The following is a 24,892-nucleotide window of genomic DNA, read 5'->3' as shown; positions in this document are numbered from 1 at the left end:
AAAAACTTCTCATTCACCTCCTCATCATGGACTGCACGTGCAAACAACTGCTGCACTGGCTCTGGTCGAACCTGGAATTCCTTCAACAAGTTTACATGGAAATTCTGATATTTTTTCATTCGCTCTGGCATATGTATTTCATATGTGACTGTACCCACTCTTCTAGTGACCTTATATGGTCCATGCCATTGTGTAAGCAGCTTACTGTCACTGGTGGGAAGCAACAGAAGTACCTGCTGTCCTGGGCTGAGGACCCGCTCTCTGGCCTTCTGGTCATACCATGTCTTTTGGTGGTTTTGCGCCACCTTCAGGTTCTCCTGTGCCAGTGCCGACATCTGCTCCAGCCTCTCCCTCATTTTGACCACATAGGCCACAACATTCTCCCCCTCTGGTTCAGCCCTTTCCCAATAGTCTTTCAGTAGGTCTAGTGGCCCCCTCACTTGCCGACCATAGAGTAGTTCGAATGGGGAAAACCCGGTTGATGCCTGTGGCACCTCTCTGTAGGCGAACAGCAGGTACGGCAGCCATTGGTCCCAGTCAGCACCTGTGTTGGAGACAAACTTGCGCAGCATGCTTTTCAGTGTCTTGTTGTACCTTTCCACAAGCCCGTCCGTTTGGGGGTGGTAAGGGGTGGTCTTAATCCCCTTCACACCTAACAACTGGTAAACTTGCTGCAGTAATTTAGACAGAAAATTTGTTGCACAATCTGTCAAAATCTCCCTGGCTATGCCCACTCTGGAAAATAGCTGTAAAAGGCAATTAGCAACCTGTCTGGCCTTGATTGACCTAAGGGGGAAAACTTCAGGGTACCGTGTTGCATAGTCACAAATAACCAATATGTAGCGGTGGCCTGATGAGCTCTTCTCTAATGGCCCCACAATATCCATAGCTATTCTCTCAAAAGGTGTCTCAATGATTGGCAGAGGTTGTAATTGGGCACGTGCCACCCCCCTCCCTGAAGTCAATTGGCATTTCTCACAGGAGCTACAGAAGTGAGCGATTTGAGTATACATGCCCGGCCAGACAAAGTGACTAGCAATCCTACACAGTGTTTTGTGGGAAGCCATGTGCCCTGCCCATGGAATTGAATGGCCCCATTCCATCACTTTTTGTCCAAACTGCTGTGGTAGTGCTAAGGCCTCAATATTTCCCTTTCTCTGGTAGAGTATTCCCCCTTTCATTATATAGGTAGCCTCTTCCAAACAGCCTGCCGTGCCCTGTTTAACTCCATCTACCTCAGTCACCTTCTCAAACCAAGGTTTTAAAGTAGAGTCCTCTCTTTGCAACCTACCTACATCTGGTGGAATTTCAACATCTAAAGGACAGTCTGGTATAGAAAGCTGTTCTACACCATTTTTTACTGTGCCAAGCACCTTCTCTCTCCTTCTCTGGGTCTTTGATTTTAGAGGCTTCACTGGGCCCGCCTCCCATTCTACCTCAGCAAATGGCAACTCTCTGAAAACTGTTCTTGCAGTCTGAGCTCTCGTGGTAACCACATTGCAAGGCTGTACTATTTTTGTAGCTGGTTTGCCCCCTTCACCTGAGCTCTGTACCTTGCTGGTCTGTACTGGCTGGTTCACCAGGTCTAGTAGAGTAGGAACATCATTACCTAGAATGACTGCATATGGCAAAGTAGGAGCTAGCGCTACCAACAAAGAAAATGTCTGGCCTCCTACTGTCAAATACACCTGTGCTGTGGGGTACTCATGTTTATCACCATGAACGCAGCTAATTGTGGCCTTCTCTTCACTCCACCTTTCTCTTGGGATAAGACTGGACAGTATTATTGACTGAAAACTCCCTGTATCAAGTAGGGCTTCCTCCCGCTGACCATTAACCAAAACAGGTACAGTACTGGCTTTCTCCTGACATGTAATTATGTTGGTCGCTCTAGGGGCTGCAGTGAACATAACTGGTTTATTATCACCATTTGCTGGGCAAAAATATTGGGTGTGGCCTAGACCATTACATAGATAGCACCTAATGTCTTGTTTTGAGGATCTCTTAGAATTAGCTGAAGGAAAATGCCTACCACTAGAACCCCTCCCCAGACCAGAGCCCTGTTCACCCCCATTGGACTTACTGGACTGAGCGCTGTGGTTCTCGTGGCCAATGCTGCTCCCCCTTCTGGCTGATGTAAAGACCTCAGCGAGGCGTGCTGCTTCCTCTGCCGTCTTGGGATCGTGTTCGCGGATCCAAACCTCCAGGTCAGGCTGCACCATCCTCAGAAACTGTTCAAGGATCAATGTCTCTGCAATATCTTCCTTTGTCGATTTGTCTGGTTTGACCCATTTTCCAAACAGGTCTTTCAAACGTACGTACAGCTCCCTTGGAGTCTCTCCCCGCTCGATGTTCAGGGACCGGAACCTTCTGCGATAAGTATCAGCTGTTATTTCATATTTTGATAAAATGGCTTCTTTCACTTTGGTGTAGTTGTCAGAGTCAGCAATGTCCATTAAGACATACGCACTACGGGCTTTACCAGTAAGCAATGGAACAAGGCGAATAGCCCACTCTTCTCTGTGCCAGCGGCATACGATGGCTATTCGTTCAAATGTGGTCAAAAAATGTTCAATGTCATCCTCTGGAGATAATGGAAGCAACTTGGGTTCCCTGTGGGAAGGTGGAGCGCTGTGGCCTGTGGAACCACGCCCCCCATCGGCTCGCCCATCCGGTTCTTCCTCCTCCTCCTGACTACTGACCTCCTGGTACTGCTCATGTCCATTGACCTGCAGCTGGAGCTGCTGGAACTGGTGCTGCATACCCTTCCATCTCTGCTCATGTCGAGAGGCTTCCCTCTCCCTCTGCTGGTCTCTAGTCATCTGTGCCCGAACCAGACTTTTCACCATCACTGTGAGCTCCTCCAGATCTGTCCCCGGCTTAGCCGCTGCCACGACCCCCGGGTCAGCTGGCGCGCCCACGTCATTCTCTGGTGCCTCCTGGCCGGCATCCTTCTTTGCTGGTTTGGGTGGCATGACTCTGTGCTCTGTTGTGGGCCCCACTCACTGCCACCAATTGTAGTGTTTGCCCGAACGCGGCTGGAAATGAGCACAGTCAGATGTACAAAAGCAGCCACACCGTGGTTTATTCCCAAAAAGGAGATGAACAGCATGGAAATGGCAGCACGCAGGCAGCAACAAACAAACAGGGCAGGTGGGTGTGCAGCTCCACCCTGCCCTCTCACTGAATTCAACACTGAGTTGGTGAGCTTCCTGGCAGCCTTTTATAGGCAGCTGCACCAATCAGTGTGGGCTGTACCATTTCACCTGCAAACATGCAACCCCCACATAACCCACATCACATTATCCTTAGCAGCCCCAATGCCTCCCTCAAACACCCCCGTGGCTATTCCACCGTGGTCCAGTCCAGTACATGGTGCCCTGGTAGCCTGGTTCCCTGAACACATTAAATGTGCCCACTCTCAGTAACGGAGGACCACTTCGTTACAATCATCTAGCTGGAGACCCCCTGGAACTCTCTCAAGTACCCCTGGGGGTCCCCGGACCCCACTTTGGGAACCACTGCTATAAATCAGGGCATTCCTGAAAAAAATAAACTCATACTAAAACTAAATAAAAACTACAACTACTGAAATCAAACACCAAACTGAATTGAATATGTCAAAAACTACAGTCTGGAGCCGAGGGGAAAAACACTCACAGATCGTGTTTTTTTCGTGTCAGATAAGATTACCCAGATAGCGGAGAAGAAGTGTCACAGTCGCACAGCTAGCCTGAAACGTCAACACAAGATGAAAGATGATGAAAACAACTTGAACCTCGGAATGTCATTTGTTGGGGGTGGGGGGGGGGGGGGTGCTGTGTGTGTACAGATTCCCCTCATCCACACTCCGTTGCCCCTGAAACTACATATTTGCGATTCTTCGTCCACTTCTCTGACAGCCAGTGCAGGGCTCTGCAGGATTGGAGTGAATGGATGGATGCTCATTCCATTTGTTTTACCTGCTTCGGCCCCTGTGTTCGGCGTAGCATGCTGTGATCCTCTCCTCCCACATCTCCGCAGTCATCTGGTACAAGTTAATCACCTGAAATGAAGAGGTCAACACACACACACACACACACACACACACACACAGACATAAAACACACACACACATATTCTGACTATGAATACAGTCCTTAACCCATTCTGACCTGAGATCAGATTCACACGAGGTTTCCACTGGACAACACACTGGTCTGATGAACCCATTCTGACCTGAGATCAGATTCTAAAAATGTCAGTCGTTCTTCAAACTTTTCAAAAATAGCAGACCTACAAGCTCGTATCGCGCCACTCGGTGGCGCGCTACGAGCTTGTAGATCTGCTATTTTTCAATAGCTAAAGCATAACATGATGCTAAAACCAAAACGGGTTCCCGTTCAGAATGGGTTAAACTGCTCAATGCAATAGTATATAGTATATAGGATCCCCCGTGGTCCCTCCCCCCTGCTACTGATGATGAATTTGCACATGAACTTCAAACTCTGTCTATGTATTTTACTATTTTTAACGGTGCATTATAAATTATAATTGCTTATTAATGGATTGAGATGACTTGACTGGACTATGACAGTTTTATGCCCATCAGTGTTTTTTTCTTTCTTTTGTCCTTTTTGTCCTCTGTCTGTTGATACTGCCGTCTGTTGATACTGCTGTTTGTTATGGATGCACTAAATGGAATGTCGTTGTATGTCTCATTCAGTCCGAGGCATTCCTGGGCCATCCCGGAATTACGACAGGTATGAAATAAATATGAAACGGTTGTGGCTACAACCGAGGCATTCCCAGAATAACAACAGGTATGAAATAAATATGAAACGGTTGGCTACAACCGAGGCATTCCCAGAATAACAACAGGTATGAAATAAATATGAAACTGTTGGCTACAACCGAGGCATTCCCGGGAACAATCCCGGAATAACGACAGGTATGAAATAAATATGAAACTGTTGTGGCTACAACCGAGGCATTCCCGGGAACAATCCCGGAATAACGACAGGTATGAAATAAATATGAAACTGTTGGCTACAACCGAGGCATTCCCGGGAACATCCCAGAATAACAACAGGTATGAAATAAATATGAAACTGTTGTGGCTACAACCGAGGCATTCCCGGGAACAATCCCGGAATAACGACAGGTATGAAATAAATATGAAACTGTTGGCTACAACCGAGGCATCCCCGGGAACATCCCAGAATAACAACAGGTATGAAATAAATATGAAACGGTTGGCTACAACCGAGGCATCCCCGGGAACATCCCAGAATAACAACAGGTATGAAATAAATATGAAACGGTTGGCTACAACCGAGGCATTCCCAGAATAACAACAGGTATGAAATAAATATGAAACGGTTGGCTACAACCGAGGCATTCCCAGAATAACAACAGGTATGAAATAAATATGAAACGGTTGGCTACAACCGAGGCATCCCCAGAATAACAACAGGTATGAAATAAATATGAAACTGTTGTGGCTACAACCGAGGCATTCCCGGGAACAATCCCGGAATAACGACAGGTATGAAATAAATATGAAACGGTTGGCTACAACCGAGGCATCCCCGGGAACATCCCAGAATAACAACAGGTATGAAATAAATATGAAACTGTTGTGGCTACAACCGAGGCATTCCCGGGAACATCCCAGAATAACGACAGGTATAAAAGAAATATGAAACTGTTGTGGCTACAACCGAGGCATTCCCGGGAACAATCCCGGAATAACGACAGGTATGAAATAAATATGAAACTGTTGGCTACAACCGAGGCATTCCCGGGAACATCCCAGAATAACAACAGGTATGAAATAAATATGAAACTGTTGTGGCTACAACCGAGGCATTCCCGGGAACAATCCCGGAATAACGACAGGTATGAAATAAATATGAAACTGTTGGCTACAACCGAGGCATCCCCGGGAACATCCCAGAATAACAACAGGTATGAAATAAATATGAAACGGTTGGCTACAACCGAGGCATCCCCGGGAACATCCCAGAATAACAACAGGTATGAAATAAATATGAAACGGTTGGCTACAACCGAGGCATTCCCAGAATAACAACAGGTATGAAATAAATATGAAACGGTTGGCTACAACCGAGGCATTCCCAGAATAACAACAGGTATGAAATAAATATGAAACGGTTGGCTACAACCGAGGCATCCCCAGAATAACAACAGGTATGAAATAAATATGAAACTGTTGTGGCTACAACCGAGGCATTCCCGGGAACAATCCCGGAATAACGACAGGTATGAAATAAATATGAAACGGTTGGCTACAACCGAGGCATCCCCGGGAACATCCCAGAATAACAACAGGTATGAAATAAATATGAAACTGTTGTGGCTACAACCGAGGCATTCCCGGGAACATCCCAGAATAACGACAGGTATAAAAGAAATATGAAACTGTTGTGGCTACAACCGAGGCATTCCCGGGAACATCCCAGAATAACGACAGGTATGGCCTGAGGCAGGGATGATAAGGAACGCCACGCCACTCACCCTCTTGGGCAGCAGCTCCTCCTGAGCCAGGAATCCAGGCTTGTGAACGTTGGGATCGTAGTCTCCGTACTGGAATGAGAAGACGAGAGAGAGAGAGAGAGAGAGAGAGAGAGAGAGAGAGAGAGAGAGAGAGCCAGACACACATTAGGAAGTCATTGAGGAAAACTAATTACCATCATCCACTACTAAACACTGGCACAGTTATGGGCTGGCCTCTGCATCTTTTTCTAGGGAGTTCGTGCATCAGATGACATGTTGCCAGTGGTTTTCAGCCAGTGGTCAACCTGGACCTCTTTGGTGGGGACGTAACAACTACAAATATAGGTAGGATATGGAGTTCGTACGCCCAGGCTATCGGACGTTGTGCACTAGGTACCCCCTATGGGATCTTTACACACGGCCCCAGGCATAAACCTCTGTTCAAAGTAGGATTTTCAACGGCTTAAATAACTCTGGAAATACGAACACTGTAATGCTGAATAAATAATGGACCTCGATATGAACAGGGTTGAAAACCACTGCACTGTGCCCCAACGTAGGCCCCCAGTCTCCCACCAGTTCATTAACACATTCTGACCTGAGATCAGATTCTAAACCACTGCACTGTGCCCCAACGCAGGCCCCCAGTCTCCCACCAGTTCATTAACACATTCTGACCTGAGATCAGATTCTAAACCACTGCACTGTGCCCCAACGTAGGCCCCCAGTCTCCCACCAGTTCATTAACACATTCTGACCTGAGATCAGATTCTAAACCACTGCACTGTGCCCCAACGCAGGCCCCCAGTCTCCCACCAGTTCATTAACACATTCTGACCTGAGATCAGATTCTAAACCACTGCACTGTGCCCCAACGTAGGCCCCCAGTCTCCCACCAGTTCATTAACACATTCTGACCTGAGATCAGATTCTAAACCACTGCACTGTGCCCCAACGTAGGCCCCCAGTCTCCCACCAGTTCATTAACACATTCTGACCTGAGATCAGATTCTAAACCACTGCAATGTGGCAACGCAGGCCCCCAGTCTCCCACCGGTTCATTAACACATTCTGACCTGAGATCAGATTCTAAACCACTGCAATGTGGCAACGTAGGCCCCCAGTGTCCCACCAGTTCATTAACACATTCTGACCTGAGATCAGATTCTAAACCACTGCACTGTGCCCCAACGTAGGCCCCCAGTCTCCCACCAGTTCATTAACACATTCTGACCTGAGATCAGATTCTAAACCACTGCAATGTGGCAACGTAGGCCCCCAGTCTCCCACCAGTTCATTAACACATTCTGACCTGAGATCAGATTCTAAACCACTGCACTGTGGCAACGCAGGCCCCCAGTCTCCCACCAGTTCATTAACACATTCTGACCTGAGATCAGATTCTAAACCACTGCACTGTGCCCCAACGCAGGCCCCCAGTCTCCCACCAGTTCATTAACACATTCTGACCTGAGATCAGATTCTAAACCACTGCACTGTGCCCCAACGTAGGCCCCCAGTCTCCCACCAGTTCATTAACACATTCTGACCTGAGATCAGATTCTAAACCACTGCAATGTGGCAACGCAGGCCCCCAGTCTCCCACCGGTTCATTAACACATTCTGACCTGAGATCAGATTCTAAACCACTGCACTGTGGCAACGCAGGCCCCCAGTCTCCCACCAGTTCATTAACACATTCTGACCTGAGATCAGATTCTAAACCACTGCAATGTGGCAACGTAGGCCCCCAGTCTCCCACCGGTTCATTAACACATTCTGACCTGAGATCAGATTCTAAACCACTGCACTGTGGCAACGCAGGCCCCCAGTCTCCCACCGGTTCATTAACCCATTCTGACCTGAGATCAGATTCTAAACCACTGCACTGTGCCCCAACGCAGGCCCCCAGTCTCCCACCAGTTCATTAACACATTCTGACCTGAGATCAGATTCTAAACCACTGCACTGTGGCAACGCAGGCCCTCAGTCTCCCAACAGTTCATTAACACATTCTGACCTGAGATCAGATTCTAAACCACTGCACTGTGCCCCAACGTAGGCCCCCAGTCTCCCACCAGTTCATTAACACATTCTGACCTGAGATCAGATTCTAAACCACTGCACTGTGCCCCAACGCAGGCCCCCAGTCTCCCAACAGTTCATTAACCCATTCTGACCTGAGATCAGATTCTAAACCACTGCACTGTGCCCCAACGCAGGCCCCCAGTCTCCCACCAGTTCATTAACACATTCTGACCTGAGATCAGATTCTAACGCACAGAAGAATGGTGGTTCTTTAAAGCATTTTGACCTGAGATCAGATTCTACAAATGTCTTCTACATCCTGAGTCAGTTTTCCATTCTGACCTGAGATCAGATTCTACAAATGTCTTCTACATCCTGACAGTTTTCCATTCTGACCTGAGATCAGATTCTACAAATGTCTTCTACATCCTGACAGTTTCCATTCTGACCTGAGATCAGATTCTACAAATGTCTTCTACATCCTGACAGTTTTCCATTCTGACCTGAGATCAGATTCTAAAAATGTCTATCAGTCAGTCGCTCTTCGATTTTTCAAAAATAGCAGATCTACAAGTTCGTAGCGCGCCACTCGGTGGCGCGCTATGAGCTTGTATAAATCTGCTATTTTTCAATAGCTAAAGCATAACATGATGCTATAACACCAAAAGAGCCAGGTTCCCGCTCAGAATGTGTTAAACGGCAACGCACATCCAGCGTGGTCAGGAGGAAGCAGTGTCATTAACCCATTCTGAACGGGAACCCATTTTGGTGTTATAGCATCATGTCATGCTTTAGCTATTGAAAAAGAGCAGATCTACAAGCTCATAGCGCGCCACCGAGTGGCGCGCTATGAGCTTGTAGGTCTGCTATGTTTTGAAAAATTCAAGAACGACTGACATTTTTAGAATCTGATCTCAGGTCAGAATGGGTTAAATGCCATCATTAGAGATATAACCTGCAGGGAGAATTGATTGATAAACCCGGTCACGGAGCGCAGAGCCAGGGATGACATTTTGAAAAGGCAGATGCGATGATATTAGCCATTAGGGATGAGTAATTTGCCTGCCGATTGTCATTTCTTAGGTTAACCCATTCTGACCTGAGATCAGATTCATACGAGGTTTCCACTAGGACACACACTGGTCTGATTAACCCATTCTGACCTGAGATCAGATTCTAAAAATGTCAGTCGTTCTTCGATTTTTCAAAAATAGCAGACCTACAAGCTCATAGCGCGCCACTCGGTGGCGCGCTATGAGCTTGTAGATCTGCTATTTTTCAATAGCTAAAGCATAACATGATGCTAACACCAAAATGGGTTCCCGCTCAGAATGGGTTAAACAGAGGTGGAGAAGCATTGGAATTATGATTTAACAGTAAATTAACATTTAAAAAAGCATCTAAAATTCCATTTGATACAGTGAAGTGTTGTGTGTTGTTTGTTTTTTTTGTTTTCCCCACTCTCACTTGTAATCTTAGCAATTCTTCTTTTTCTTTTATCCGAACTAATGTAAGTTGAATACTGACTTTTTAAACAAAATGTGTATTTGTAACTGTATGTGTACTGTAATGTTTATTCTTATGTGGACCCCAGGAAGACTATAGCTGGTTGCTACAGTATGGCACAAATGGACATAATAATCACACAAGACCAGGACCTTGGTGGTGGTCCTGGTCTTTGTGTGATTATGTCCATTTGTGTCTGTTTGTGTGTTCTCTGTCTGTCCAGTAGTTTTAGCTTTGTATGTGTCACATTATGCTGTTGTAACCAGTGGCGGCCTTATATATGTTTCAATCGTTTCAATTGAAACGGGCCTTTTTTAAACAGTAAACAGTAGTAGTGTGTTGTTTGGTTGTAACCGTTCCCTCTTCCCAGTGTGTGCACTCACTGCACTAGCAGCGCTGAGAGTTGCGATTGCATCATTGTATATAGCCTATATATGCTGCCTTCCAGTCATACCTTTAAGTCAAAAATTGTTTAATCAAACAAGCTGCTTTTGTGTATTTTCTACTTGGCTGTGTATGCTGTTCATGCTTTGAAGTCCGATAATACACACTGACAAAAGAATATTGTATTTGTATTAATTATTAAAATCATGACGTCACGAACGGGGCCTCTCGATCCTTAAGGCCGCCCCCTGGTTGTAACGCTTCAATTTCCCCTCAGGGATTAATAAAGTATATCTCAGCTCATGCTAATGGGGATCCTTAACCCATTCTGACCTGAGATCAGATTCATACGAGGTTTCCACTGGACACGCACTGGTCTGATGAACCCATTCTGACCTGAGATCAGATTCTAAAAAATGTCAGTCGTTCTTCGATTTTTCAAAAATAGCAGACCTACAAGCTCGTAGCGCGCCACTCGGTGGCGCGCTATGAGCTTGTAGATCTGCTATTTTTCAATAGCTAAAGCATAACATGATGCTAACACCAAAACGGGTTCCCGGTCAGAATGGGTTAATAAAAAAATCTAAAATCAAATCAAATCTCTCCGTCAGCCGCGCTGTCAAAGAACTACCTGCCTTTCCCCCCCCCCCCCTCCCCGACAGACCCCTTCAGTCCTGCCGGCTCTGATCAGTGGACGACTGATGAGATGAAAACTGATACTGGACTTGTGGGCCGTTGGTTCTGTTTGAAATCACTGCTGACAGCGCAGTGCAGTAATCTAGGCTAATTCGATTTTTTTCCCGTTCTAATCCATTCAGGACGGGAACCCCTTACTTTAGCTATTGAAAATAGCAGATAGCAGATAACAGATATACAAGCTCATAGCAGATCTGCTATTTTTTGAAAAATCATGAAAATGTGGTCCAAATCTTTGAATATATATTCTTTCAGAGCGAACGGGGGGGGGACGGAGACGGACGGACAACATATTTTCAGATGGGGGTCGGCCAATTGGCAATTACATATATTTTTGGGAGTCCATGACATGAAAAACCAGTAGGTTTTTCCGAACACTGTCAGGATCTATAGAAGACATCTGTAGAATCGTCCTCAGACCTAAACGGGTTAACCTACAGTCTCTTTCACGCTGTACAACAGTCTAAATTGGTTGGGGGGGGGAGGCAGGTCTCTCAGCAGGCAGACACTCTGCCACGTCTTTGAGGTATAAAACTCAGGTATTCAGTAGAGGAGCCCAATTGCCTGTCAAGAAAAAGCTGCATCCGAGCTCGGCCCTGCATTTCCATGGGTATTTCATATCTATAGGAGGCAGTGTCAGAAGGAGGGGGGTTTCTTGCAGTATACGTTTTGCACCAAAAAAAAGAAAGAGCAGGGAATTATAGGTGAGTGGGTGAGTGCAGATATTTTTGTTATTTGTCGCACAATAAAGTATATAGGGCTTAAAGGGACACTTAACCCTTTTTGCAAAAAGATATATGTTAATGACGTTTAGAAGCTTTAGAACACTTTCCTGGGGGTCTTTATGTGTGTAATATGTGGTTCAAGATATTTTAGATTGTAGCAGTGAGCCCAGTGTCTCTGATGTCATGGACACTGGTCTCACTTCCTTCCTGGACTACAATTCCTATAATTCTTTGGTGCACTGCTCCTCCTTGTGGATTGGGGGAGGGCTGTCTTACTGAGACAACATGTAGTCCAGGAAGTAAGTGATCCCAGTGTCCATGACATCAGAGACACTGGGCTCACTGCTACAATCTAAAATATCTAAAACCACATATTACACACATAAAGACCCCCAGGAAAGTGTTCTAAAGCTTCTAAACATCATTAACATATATGTTAATGATGTTAAGTGTCCCTTTAAGTGGTTAATGGATGGATGGATGTATGGATAGAGTAGACTCAGTATTATAAGGCGATTATAATAATACAATGGTTCAATGTGAGATTGAGCAGCAGGAGACTGGCAGCCCAGAACACACAATTCACAAATTGCAGTTTTGCACATAATTAGAAAATAATACCCCACAGTCGTTTAAAAACGTTCCTGCAGCAGAAAACCAAAAATTAGCCAAATGGAAAAATTCAAAAAGATATTTTTTAAGGAGGTGAACGTGAATGAATGGCAAAGAGACGAAAGCTTCCCCGTGCAGAACATCTATACGAGCAGACCGAATATCTGTGGGAGGCGGCCTTTTTTCCCCGACAGCATTCTAGCCGACGGGGCAACGATCCGATCCGCAGCGGGGGGACATTCGCTGCGATGCGAAAAAGCGATGGTCCGACATGCGCTGCTCCCGTGCTTGCGGTTAGGGTTAGGTTAGGATTGAGGTTTCGGATCAATATGCTGTCGGAAAAAATACCTGCACCCATATCTGTAGTGTTGTTTGGATGGATGTGGGGTTGAGGGTCACTGACCTTGGCATGGACAGCGTACGAGGCCAGCAGCACGGAGGCCTCAGGTGGACAGTGGATCTCTTCGTCTAGGATCTTCCTCTTGACCTGGAGGGAGTCGGGGGACGAGGGGAAGAATTAGGAACAGTAAAGCTATGCCTCTCTCTGACAACCAGACTTTTTTACAGAGTCCCTCTCCTCATGTGGAGGACACAGGGAGGAGTATTGGCTCTTTGCCAGCAGTGTGGGGGGGGGGGGGGTTCCAGGTGGTCCCCCAGCTAAATACAAAGGTTGGTAACAAATCATTTTGATCAACGATTGCCTATCATCTCACCTATTGGTACCACATGGAATTGTGGACAAAAAAGAAAAACTATCCAGACGACAACAAAATATTCTTTCGTTTTGGGTCTGAGAGGCTGAATGTCATCAAATGGTGGTTTCCGTGGCTCAAACATCCAGAAATAATGGGCCTTGATATCAAAAGGGTTGAAAATAGAGATGTCCCGATACTCGGTATCGGGTCATATCGGTGAATATGCCAGTCTAACCACAGATCCGGCACAGGGGTGTAAGGGGTTGACACTATGATAGGTAAATACAATGGTGGGACATGTGGAGTTTGGTTTGGAGTTGCCCAAACTGCAAGTGCACAAGATATATACCACAAATTACCCTTATTTTTACCCCCCATTGAAGTTGTTTATCAATCATAACCATATGATCCCTTTCTTTGTATCTTAGTATCTTGTCTAGGTTTTATACCTGTGTGTATACTGTATGTTGTGTGTATTGTTTTGTACTCAACCTATTGGTTTTATACCTGTGTTTATGTGTTTATGTGTTGTTTGTATGTCTGGCCTCGTGGGGAAAGATGGTGGGTGGGTGTGGGATGACTGGGAAAGGAGTTGTGGGAGAAAATGTAAAAAGCAAAGAGTCGTATTCTCTGTCTGTGAAAATTGCATAATGTTATACTCTTTGAATAAAATTTACTTTAAAAAAAAAAAGAAGATATATAGCACAAGATATATAGCTAGATGGCTATAAACACAACATGAGATCACGACACTGGTATCGGTATTCGGTATCGGCTAACACAGAAATTGAGGTATGGAGATCGGATCGGAAACGAAGAAAATCGGGACATCCCTAGTTGAAAACCACTGCTGTAGTCTGTAGTGTAGCACATCTAGTCTGCACGGGGTCCCGTTGGGAGGGAGGGCTTTAAAGTGAATCTTGCAATATTGAAGGATTTGTACTGCTTCAGATCGATTTTTTGGGGTAATCTAACTGCAGCCTAACTGAAATGAAAAATACAACTGGAATCTCTTCGGAAACTAGGCTGGTTTGTGGAGGAAGCCAACAGTGTAACTGTCTGTGTGAGACGCGATGCCGTGTGACAGGCTGAATTCTCTTCTCCTCTTCACTCAGCCCCCAAGTTCTGCTTTAACCCATTCTGACCTGAGATCAGATTCGTACGAGGTTTCCACTGGACACACACTGGTCTGATTAACCCATTCTGACCTGAGATCAGATTCTAAAAATGTCAGTCGTTCTTCGAATTTTTCAAAAATAGCAGACCTACAAGCTCGTATCGCGCCACTCGGTGGCGCGATATGAGCTTGTAGATCTGCTATTTTTCAATAGCTAAAGCATAACATGATGCTAACACCAAAATGGGTGCCCGGTCAGAATGGGTTAAAGAATGACACACATACAGAAGTTTATAACTTTGATCAATTATTCCACTTGATGATGTACAGTGCAGATTATAGTGAAATAATATATAATAAGTGTTTTACTAGAGACCTATTAATTAGCTACCCCACCCCACTAAGAACTGTGGTGTCCAGTCGGTGCCAAGTAGCTTTTCATCTGAACATGCGGTAACGACTGCGAGAAGCTGCTCGGTGGTCCACGGAGAAAAATGACGAGGCAGAAGATGCCTCGATGCCCTAGAAATGCCCAGAGTGAAGATGCTTCGATGCCCTAGAAATGCCCAGAGTGAAGATGCCTCGATGCCCTAGAAATGCCCTAGAAATGCCCTAGAGATGCCAGGAGTGAAGCAGTGCTTCCCGCCCTCCCTTCAGACTAAACTAAACTGCCATTCCTCGATGCCCTGGAAATGCCCAGAGTGAAGAAGTGCTTCCCGCCCTCCCTTCAGACTAAACTAAACTGCTATTCCTCAGCCAGGGCCTCCGTCCTTCAAGCAGATTCAGTCACAAGCCCGTTCTGCACCAGAGATTCAGAGAGCCCTGTGGAAAGAGAGTCCTGTGTAAAGAGAGTCCTGTGTAAAGAGATCCCTGTGTAAAGAGAGTCCTGTGTAAAGAGAGTCCTGTGTAAAGAGATCCCTGTGTAAAGAGAGTCCTGTGTAAAGAGATCCCTGTGTAAAGAGATCCCTGTGTAAAGAGAGTCCTGTGTAAAGAGAGTCCTGTGTAAAGAGATCCCTGTGTAAAGAGATCCCTGTGTAAAGAGAGTCCTGTGTAAAGAGAGTCCTGTGTAAAGAGATCCCTGTGGAAAGCCGGTCCAGCCGTAACAAGTCAAAGCCCTGACACGCTGAAAACGTCAAGAAGTCAGCAGTGGTGGACAAACGTACTCACATTTATTACTTAAGAAAGAGTATCAATATGCAATGTCGAACTACTCCGTTACAAGCACAAGACAGCTTAGGCACTGGGTGGGAAGAAACGTTAGGCCATGCCATCATGTCACCCTATCAAGTATGGCACATACAAGAATACTACAGGTAAATATATCATACAGTAAGTATCCTAAATTGTGAGTAAGTACCGGTATTTGGAATAATAAGGAGGTACCTACAGCTAAAACACTGGGCTCAAGTTACTAACCATTCACAACTCCTCCCCACCGCCTAAGGCAAGACACAGATCCTCTAACTATAACACCTTTCATACAGCCCACTGACAGCCCTCTGTGAGGACAGGAAATCTCAGTTACAAAAACATTAAAAATACTGAAGACGACGATGTGAACGCGCGGCAGGGGCCTTTAGAGGAGAATCCGGTGCCTTATTGGAGCCGTGTCGCCTGCAAAAAAGACAGTTGCTCAGCCTCTTGCTGTGAACTAACAAGGGGCGTGGAGAGACGGAGGTGACAGGCCCCCCAATTGCAGGACGCGACGAGAGGCTGAGGCTTCCAATCTGCTTTACAAATGAGACCCCATTGCTGTCAAGACCGCAGGCCTGAGGTGATGGAGAGGGTGTGCGTGTGTGTGTGTGTGTGTGTGTGTGTGTGTGTGTGTGTGTGTGTGTGTGTGTACGTGAGGGGTGTGTGTGTGTACGTGAGGGGTGTGTGTGTGTGTGTGTGTGTGTGTGTGTGTGTGTGTGTGTATGTGTACGTGAGGGGTGTGTGTTAGTGTATGTCAGCAGGGTTGCGTGATCGCTCCTGATAAGCGCTAATCCAGCTGTCACGCCAGTGACACTATCTGAGGGGAGGACATTACAGGAGTTAATGAGAGCAGACTAATGAGGAGACAGGCGACACGGGACACAGCTCGTTGGTATTCTTCACCGCGTGTTGCAGCACACACACACCAGTGTATGACTCATTTGCCGGCTGGCTGTGTACTGTGCACGCACGGCATGTACCGTGCACGCACGCACGCAACGCCCTGGGCTGCATTTTTGTGTCGGAGGTTTCCTCCGAAAAACAGGATTAGATTAGACTCGGATCAGACTGACGGGAGACTTTTACCTCGGCCGACTTTTAACGCACTGTTAAATAACAAGCGCTGGACAGGGCTGGACAGCACTGCAATGTGACCACAACACTATTGGGTGGGGGGGGGGGGGGGGGGGAGGCAGGGTGGGATCACCCGTGAGGAACAAGTAATTAACCCATTCTGGACGGGAACCCCTTTTGACGTTTTTAAGCATTATGTAAATAACTTCTATATAACATCTTCTATATCACATCAAGCTCGTGAAGATTTGGCGCAAATCTTTGAACATATATTCTTTCAGAGCGAATGTTTTTAACTCAAATCTTTGCTTCTGAGGGTTGCCTGGAACAACATATTTTCCGAGGGGGGTCGGCGACCAATTACATATATTTTTTGGGGGGTCCTTGACATGAAATATTGAGCACCACTGATACAGAAACATGAGGTATTTCAGAAAAATGTCAGCACTTAAATTTCGAAGTCAGATCTAAAAGTGTTAAGGTAAGAAATCAATAGGCAAACTTCCGGATCAGATATACCTGCAGGAAGAAGAGGTGTTGCGTAATGTCCTGCACCAACTCATCCTCAGCGTTCTCGGGGTAGAACTTGGCCAGGAAGTGGAGGGTGATGGGTTCCTCCTTGGGCACCTCCTGGTCCAGAACCTGTCAGAACAATCAGTCCAGAAGCAACGCTGACACCGTGTGCAGAAGAAGCATTCTGTCTGTACTAGTGATGCACCGAATATTCGGCCGCAGAAAATATTCGGCAGAAAATGGCTGAAAATGCATTTTCGGCCTATTTGGTTTCGGCCCCAATAGGCAGAAAATATATCACCGAATAGTGTATGCAATTAATGCATTCAGAAGAGCTGAATAAATGTTTTATGGACCCATAATAGTGATTATTAATTAGGTTAAGTTTTGTCATAACTATTTATTTTGCCATAAATCAGGTAGCTTTAAGGTACGGCCATGACAGCAATGGTAGGAAAGAATATATATAATATTAATCATATTCGGATATTCGGTATTCGGCCAAGGATGTCCCTTTCGGTGCATCCCTAGTTTACATCTATATTAGCTCTATCAATGGTCAATTATGTTATTAACGACTTCCAACCTGGCCTCCCTACTGTATGTTGGGCATGCCATTATAGGCAGAATGTTCAAAACTTACAATATGTCATGTGTATTAACGAGATATCTTCAATAGTTGCTCTGTTGATTAGAAATTGATAATTCAATATTCCCCATTGACTTTTTTTTTTTTAAGTTTCAAGTTTAACCACACAAAAACGAATTTTGACAATGTACATTATTATATAAAATAATCTACTTCTATTTGAATTAACCGACTGGATCCACTGATAACAATCCAGATCTTCAAATCGTAAATTCAACAGGAAAGTTGACATTTTTATTGGCAATTCATTGTCAGAATCTCCTTTGTTTGCATCTTTTCTGTTTTCTGTTTTGTAATGTATGCATGAATGTACTTGTTGTAACGTTTCTGTCTACTGTATTGCTCTGTATTGTCTGTATGTTGCTGGACCCCCTCGAAAACGAGATGATGCATCTCAAGGGGATATCCTTTCTCAGTAAAGGTACATACATCTGTTTATGTGCTATTGCTAATAAGAGAAGTGTTTCAGGGGCACTGGGAGGCTATTTTGAATATTATCAACGGAGCAACTATTCTTTGGAGATGTGACATAACAAGGTAGTTAGTAACTACACAAGCCAAACATCTTGTCGTCTAGCTGTGAGTGAGCAGGACACTGGTGTGCAGAACCTTACCTTCTTGTCCATCTTCAGCCAGGCGACGGTATCCTTCACGTCATACTGGAGTCCAAAGAACCACGTCTCCCTGAGACCCAGGGTCCGGCACACCAGATCAAAGAGGTCTTTCCCCTTCCATTTAACCTGAAAACACACACATAAGTGGATGCTAGACACACAGGCAAGACCAAGTGACTGAACTGAATAAGTTAGGGCCAATACTGAGCACAAAACACTTTAATATTTAACATTAAAACATACATTTTACAGATTGCAAGTTTACAGCACAAGCTCTTGAACACACCAGGCTTGCTTTCTGACCACAGTGTAGGCGAGTCGGTGCGAGGAAGGATTGCAGCCGTAGACGATAAAATAATTCTAGCCAGTCAGTCACCTGTTCTCACCCGATACTGATCAATGTATTTATCCCCCAGTCTGGTTCAATCAATGCTGGGCCACAACCCACAACATGAAAACTCAGGTGCATCATGCATTTAACCCATTTCGACCTGAGGACGATTCTACAAAAGTCTTCTAAATCTTAACAGTTTTATGAAAAACCCTATGTTTCCATGTCAGTGGTTCTCAAACATATTCATGTCAAGGACCCCCAACAATATAGGTAATTGGCCGCCGACCCCCACGTGTAAATATGTTGTTCCAAGGACCTTCCAGAAGCAAAGATTTGAGTGAAAAACGTTCGCTCTGAAAGAATATATTCAAAGAGTTGTGCCACATTTCCACGATGTTTCAAAAATAGCAGCTATGAGCTTGTAGATCTGCTAGTTTAAATAGCTAAAGCATAACATAATGCTTAGTACAACACCAAAAAGGGTTAAAATATATTTTGTCTTTGCCAACCAGGGGGGTGAAAATTATGACTTCACGAATGTACATTCAGATTTCCGAGAAGAAGAAAACGCAGCAAGAGGAAGTGAAAAGACTGAAAGGCAAAATGCACGGCATCGAAATCCATTTTCAAATCAGCTCACTGTGCAGAATTACAAGGATGGTTGGGTGGGTGGGCCAAGGTTGGTAATTATAGCCCTATTATATGTGTCGCTAAATGAAAATTATTATAGGTGGTCAGGGCCTCAATGATTGCTATTTACAAAACGCATAATTGATCAAATTATCATCCCGGAACAGAAAATAGAAAGTGCAAACCTTCAATTGACATTCTGCAAGTCCTGTGTAATTATACCCCTTAGTGGGGTCCCTCCCCTTTAAATACAGGGGTGGCATTTTGTATGGCTTTTTTTACCCACCCCTTTTTGCTCTCTGACATGTCATCAAACACATTGTTATTGAAACCATTGACATTGAAATAGGGGACCTGAAAAATGCAAGGCCAATAATAGCGTGTGGTGTGTTTAATTAAAATGCTTGGTCCATACAAATACTTAATATGACAGGCATGTAGGAGTTGATTAAGCTATATGACCGCGATGAAAATGTGAATGACTCCATGTCTGTATAAGACAAGTTTTAATGATATATTTTAAAATGAAATGCCCTCGGTTGGTCTTAGTTGTAGACACATTTCACATTTTCAATATTGCTCACATAGGTACAATGCTGCCACCTTGTGTCATAAAAGTGAAGCGCCACTATAAATAGCTGAATAGAATACATGGTTGTCTTCTAACGTTAAAGCAGTCATCGTTAAATGTGCAAATGTAAATCTCATAAAAACGAACACACACCTCGCAGCTGAACTCCATGTCTGATTCCATCGTGCTGATCCTGATATTGAAGTTCTTGGCGTGTCTTCTCCTCAGCGAGTTCAGCCCAAGTTTGGCTGCCAATGCACTTGCCATCATAAATAAAACGATAGTCCCTAGTCTACAGTATTTTAGTCTACTGTCTGGAACAGTGTATTTATTTACGAAGAGTCAATTAAGGCATCGTTTATATAGTTTATACTCCACTCTCTTTCTTCTGCTGCTGTAGATGTCCTTATGAATGAGGACAGTTCTTTCTGTCTTTCTGCTTGTTGTCTAGTTCTCTAACTTTAAAAATAATAATACCCACGTTCTGGTAAAACATAACGTTTTCCTGTAACACTTAATTCAGGCTTAATTAGCATTATTATTATTTCGTCCATGTTTGGGACAGTCGTTTATAGCTGCTGGTGAATGAATGCCAACAGCTACCATACCAACAATGAAAACATTTGTAAAGTTAACTTTTTACAGCTATGTTGCTAACGCTAGCTACATCATAATTACTATATCACATGGAGTACACACGGCTTCCGTAGTGTACTTTAAGTTAAATCACTAAAACGTGGTGTCCGTTGATGGTTTTAGATGGCGTTCTAGCAAATGTACATGTATATATGCGGTAAAAAAAATGCTCATTAAAAGGAGACTATAGCAGACTCTGTGCTAATGCTCTGCTGCTAGCGAGTTTAATGCAGCAACTGCAACAGTGGCGGTGTTGCCAAATCTTGTGAGAGAAATAAGCCAACCCACCTCCAAAAACAAGCCCAAAAAAGCTAACTCTAGCGACATATAAATAAAGCCAAATCTTCCATCGAAAAACAAGCCAAAAAAGGCCAATAATATCGCCTTATAATACCAATAAATACATATTTGATGCATTTGTCATTATAAATACTATGCATGTCTTTAATTATGAATGTTTTGGTCATTTATTATACTAACATGGCAACCCTGAGCAGTGTCAAGGGAACCAGGATAAGGGGGATAAGACTTCCGGTGGCCGACTTGCTCTTCAGAATAAAAGTACGAGTTAAACAAAATCGATTAAAACAATAAATTAAGTATTTAAACGAAATAATAAACACAAAATATGTTTGTGTATTTTTTAAATAACATTTTATAACCGTTAATAACATTAACTAATTATCTAAATGGATAATTGCTGTTTTTGATTGATTTGATTGAAATAGTTTGCAGAATTACAGTACATTTCAAGCACAAACTAAATACAAAGACTGTTAACTGTGAGTGGACGACCCAATTAAGCATTACACTTGTTTACAAGAGGGTCCACCATGTTCAATTCATCAAAACATTTAGAGACGTACAAATAGACACTTCTATATAGTTAAAGAACAGAACAGGATTTCATCATAAAGGAGGTAAAAAGGGAAAAGAAACTTATACAGTGAGGGGAAATGGGGGGGGGGGGGATTCATATTTTACGGGGGCCAGTTTCGAATTGCAGCCGTCCGTAGGTGCTCACTGGAGTGCCTACAAATAGGACGCTGGACAAAAAACGGCTCTTCGTATCAACTGGTCTAACAGGTACTCACTCGCAAAACAAACTGTATATTAAACGAGGAAACGATCCACCTCCATGACCAAAATACTCATGTATGGCCGAGGGGAATCCCCCCCCCCCCCCCCCCCTTCATGTAGATTTGCATGTCTGGGTTAATGAGGCTAGATGGTGACCCAGGGCCGAGTCTGACGCAGAAGTCACTCAGATACAGAGCATTGACATAGGCAGGGGGTTTTTTTTGCATTTATTGTAAAAATGTAAAACATGTTAAACAATGCAAAACATTTTCACAAATAATATCTCTGTTTCACTCACTCACATCACCAACAGCTACTGTACAGTACATTCTAAGCTAGTTATGTTTTAACCTCTCATCTTTCCCCCCCCATCATGTTTTGGAAAGCTCCACTGACTAACCTAACCCTAACCCTAATTGCATATTTTGTCCCCAAAAGTCTTACTTTGCATTTTCAACATTAGCAGTCCCCCCTCCCCTATTCTGCAGTGTTTATTTAACTCATGATGATGGATCCATGCATTTGTACACATAGATTAGAAGTAGATTTCGATGTGGAATATAGCTTCTTCCGTATGCACAACTTGCAGCGGACAATAATGTTCATCTCGTCTCGATCGCGGACATACTCAAAATAATGCGAATACTTCCAAGTATTGAATGTTATAACGCTTTGTTGTGCCGGTGTTTCTGTCTCCTCCACCTCCTCCATTGTTAGTTTATTTACATCTCTTCTCTCTAACAGTGCAGTCTAACGAGTTACACACACTAGTTTAGGTTGTTGTTCCGTGTTCCGGACAGTTTAAGGCCCGCCCTTCTGCATCCGATACTTCACACATATGTACCGACGAGTGTGCATCGTTTCCGTATCCGCTCTAGAGTCTAGATCTAGAGCGGATCAGCAGTCTACAAAGCAACTCCACCCCAACCCAGTCTACCATTATAAATAAACACTCAAACCCACAGTTCCACCAAGGCTCGTGAAAATAGTAATAATATTACTTTTGAAAAAAAGTAAATGTAATATTATTACTCAAAATGTGAAAGTAACTAGTTAAGTTACATATTACTGGAAAAAAGTAATAATATTACTGAAAGTAGTATATTACTTAAGTTACTGGACACTGGAGCTTGTAGGTCAGCCATTTTTGAAAAATCGTGAGCAAATGTTTTTAAGGCGAGACACCCCAGGTTAATAGGGAAAAAAAGTTAAATAATAGCTATCACAATGAAACTTCTCCAGTTGATTACTTATATTAAAACTAAGATTTTTTGTATTACAAGTTTTCTGAAATTATATGTTTAAATATGCAAATTAGGCATTATATGCGCTAATTTGCATACATTTCGGGGCGATAAATCTGAAGATCGGATAAAGCCAGGTTCAAAATTATCATTTCATTTTGTTGACACATTAGAGACAAAGAAAATTACACATGGGATTTTTGATATCTCTAATTATCACTCCACAAATCAGAAAATAGTGTCAACAGGCATAAAAAACCCAATTTTCGGCATTTTTTGGTATAAAATGTGATGTAAATCAGGCTGTGAATGATATATCAACAAATCCACGTGTAAATGTCTGCGGAATATACTTATGAATAAGACTGGAACGTTTGGTGTATGTGAGTTTAACTGAAGTGGAGATTCTTTGTCTCAGGTATGAGGAAAACTCATTTTGAGAAAACGGCCTTTAAAGATTTGTATTGTAAAATTCCAAAACGTTTTATTTGAAGCCACTATTTTGAGACAAAATATCTCATCCAAACCTTGGCAACAACATATAATGGCATATATCATTGGAAAGGTCTGGACCTCGAGCTGACTGTGGTCTGATCCAAATATGGTCACTTCCTTTGTACCAACAACCAATCATGAAAATAGAGATGGTGGCTTTTCACCCAGAAAAACGAGCTGTCATTGGCTAAAATAAACTATCCAACTAAACATCTAAATCTGTATTTTTAATGTGTATTTTGCTTTAGTTTGAAAGAAAACATGTTTAGGAAGCAAAATAGCAAAAAAGAAAAGAAAAATCATGATTTCACCTGGGGTGTCTCACCTTAACTCAAAGAGGTTCCTGGAACAACATTAATTTCAGATGGTGGTCAGTGGCCAATGACATAATAGTTTCTGGGGTCCTTGACATGAAATATTGAGCACCACTGATACAGAAACATGAGGTTTTTCAGAAAACTGTCAGGATTTAGAAGGCATTTGTAGAATCGTCCTCAGGTCGAAATGGGTTAAAAGTGTCACAGCTTGAAGCCAGAATGGAGGGCGACCACACCTCCAGTAAGGTTCTCATATTGTACACGGTAGAAACCAGCATCCTCAATCATACCTTTAAACGTCTCCTGTTAAAAAAAAAAAAAACAACAAAAGAAAGATATCGATAGAATGAGACAATTTTCTGTCCGTAGAATTATAATGTCAAAAAGGATTTGGCGTATATATATTTTTCATCAGTTTTTGTCAACAAAATGAACACAGCAGCAGCAGACAGCAGTGAGTGTTTCACTGTTTCCACACCTGTCCGCCGTGGACAGAAGAAGCTGTGCGGCGTGGCGTGTGCGGCGTGGCGTGTGCGCAGCGGGTTTTTAGACAGCTGGTGGATGGAAATTAAGCTCCACCTCCTCCGCAGACGATTGACACGGGAGGAGAGAGAGAGCGCTTCCGGGAATCTGGCCGTCGCGCAAGTCGTCCGCGGAAGTGGAGCTTCTTTTCCATCCACCAGCCGTCTAAAAACTGTGCGCAGAACGTGAACGTGCGCGGCTCTTTAGATAGTGTGGCAGCACCTTCACCTTGTCAGGTAACAGTTACCTGGTCAGTGTAACAGCAGTGAGTGTTACCTGGTCAGACAGCAGTGAGTGTTACCTGGTCAGTGTAACAGCAGTGAGTGTTACCTGGTCAGACAGCAGTGAGTGTTACCTGGTCAGTGTAACAGCAGTGAGTGTTACCTGGTCAGTGTAACAGCAGTGAGTGTTACCTGGTCAGTGTAACAGCAGTGAGTGTTACCTGGTCAGTGTAACAGCAGTGAGTGTTACCTGGTCAGACAGCAGTGAGTGTTACCTGGTCAGTGTAACAGCAGTGAGTGTTACCTGGTCAGTGTAACAGCAGTGAGTGTTACCTGGTCAGTGTAACAGCAGTGAGTGTTACCTGGTCAGGTAACAGTTACCTGGTCAGTGTAACAGCAGTGAGTGTTACCTGGTCAGTGTAACAGCAGTGAGTGTTACCTGGTCAGTGTAACAGCAGTGAGTGTTACCTGGTCAGTGTAACAGCAGTGAGTGTTACCTGGTCAGACAGCAGTGAGTGTTACCTGGTCAGTGTAACA

General features: G+C 44.0%; 2 protein-coding genes across 3 annotated transcripts in view; both read right to left on the bottom strand.

Annotated features, from left to right (window-relative positions):
- nf2a (NF2, moesin-ezrin-radixin like (MERLIN) tumor suppressor a) overlaps window positions 1-20,693 on the bottom strand; it is a 46,707-nt gene extending 26,014 nt beyond the window's left edge. Inside the window, exons 1-6 of the mRNA XM_080755290.1 lie at window positions 19,994-20,693; window positions 18,306-18,431; window positions 17,049-17,171; window positions 12,853-12,936; window positions 6,520-6,588; window positions 3,963-4,045 (exon numbers count right to left, since the gene is read on the bottom strand). Coding sequence (XP_080611416.1) covers window positions 3,963-4,045; window positions 6,520-6,588; window positions 12,853-12,936; window positions 17,049-17,171; window positions 18,306-18,431; window positions 19,994-20,110 — 602 coding nt within the window. The 5' untranslated portion in view covers window positions 20,111-20,693. The remainder of the gene's footprint in view (window positions 1-3,962; window positions 4,046-6,519; window positions 6,589-12,852; window positions 12,937-17,048; window positions 17,172-18,305; window positions 18,432-19,993) is intronic.
- Window positions 1-24,892, bottom strand: part of coq5 (coenzyme Q5, methyltransferase) — a 241,779-nt gene that overhangs the window by 203,663 nt on the left and 13,224 nt on the right. Inside the window, exon 7 of one of the 2 annotated variants that reach the window (XR_013963452.1) lies at window positions 23,627-23,915. Coding sequence is in view for 1 of the 2 variants with exons in the window: in XM_080756131.1 (XP_080612257.1) it covers window positions 23,814-23,915 (102 nt within the window). In the remaining variant the exon portion in view is untranslated. Of the gene's footprint in view, window positions 1-21,771; window positions 23,916-24,892 lie in introns of those variants that run through there. The other variant, XM_080756131.1, reaches the window with a different exon arrangement.

Source organism: Protomyctophum bolini, assembly GCF_963924005.1.
Source record: "Protomyctophum bolini genome assembly, chromosome: 22".
Lineage (NCBI taxonomy): Eukaryota > Metazoa > Chordata > Actinopteri > Myctophiformes > Myctophidae > Protomyctophum > Protomyctophum bolini.
This window is presented reverse-complemented; position numbering and strand designations above follow the sequence as displayed.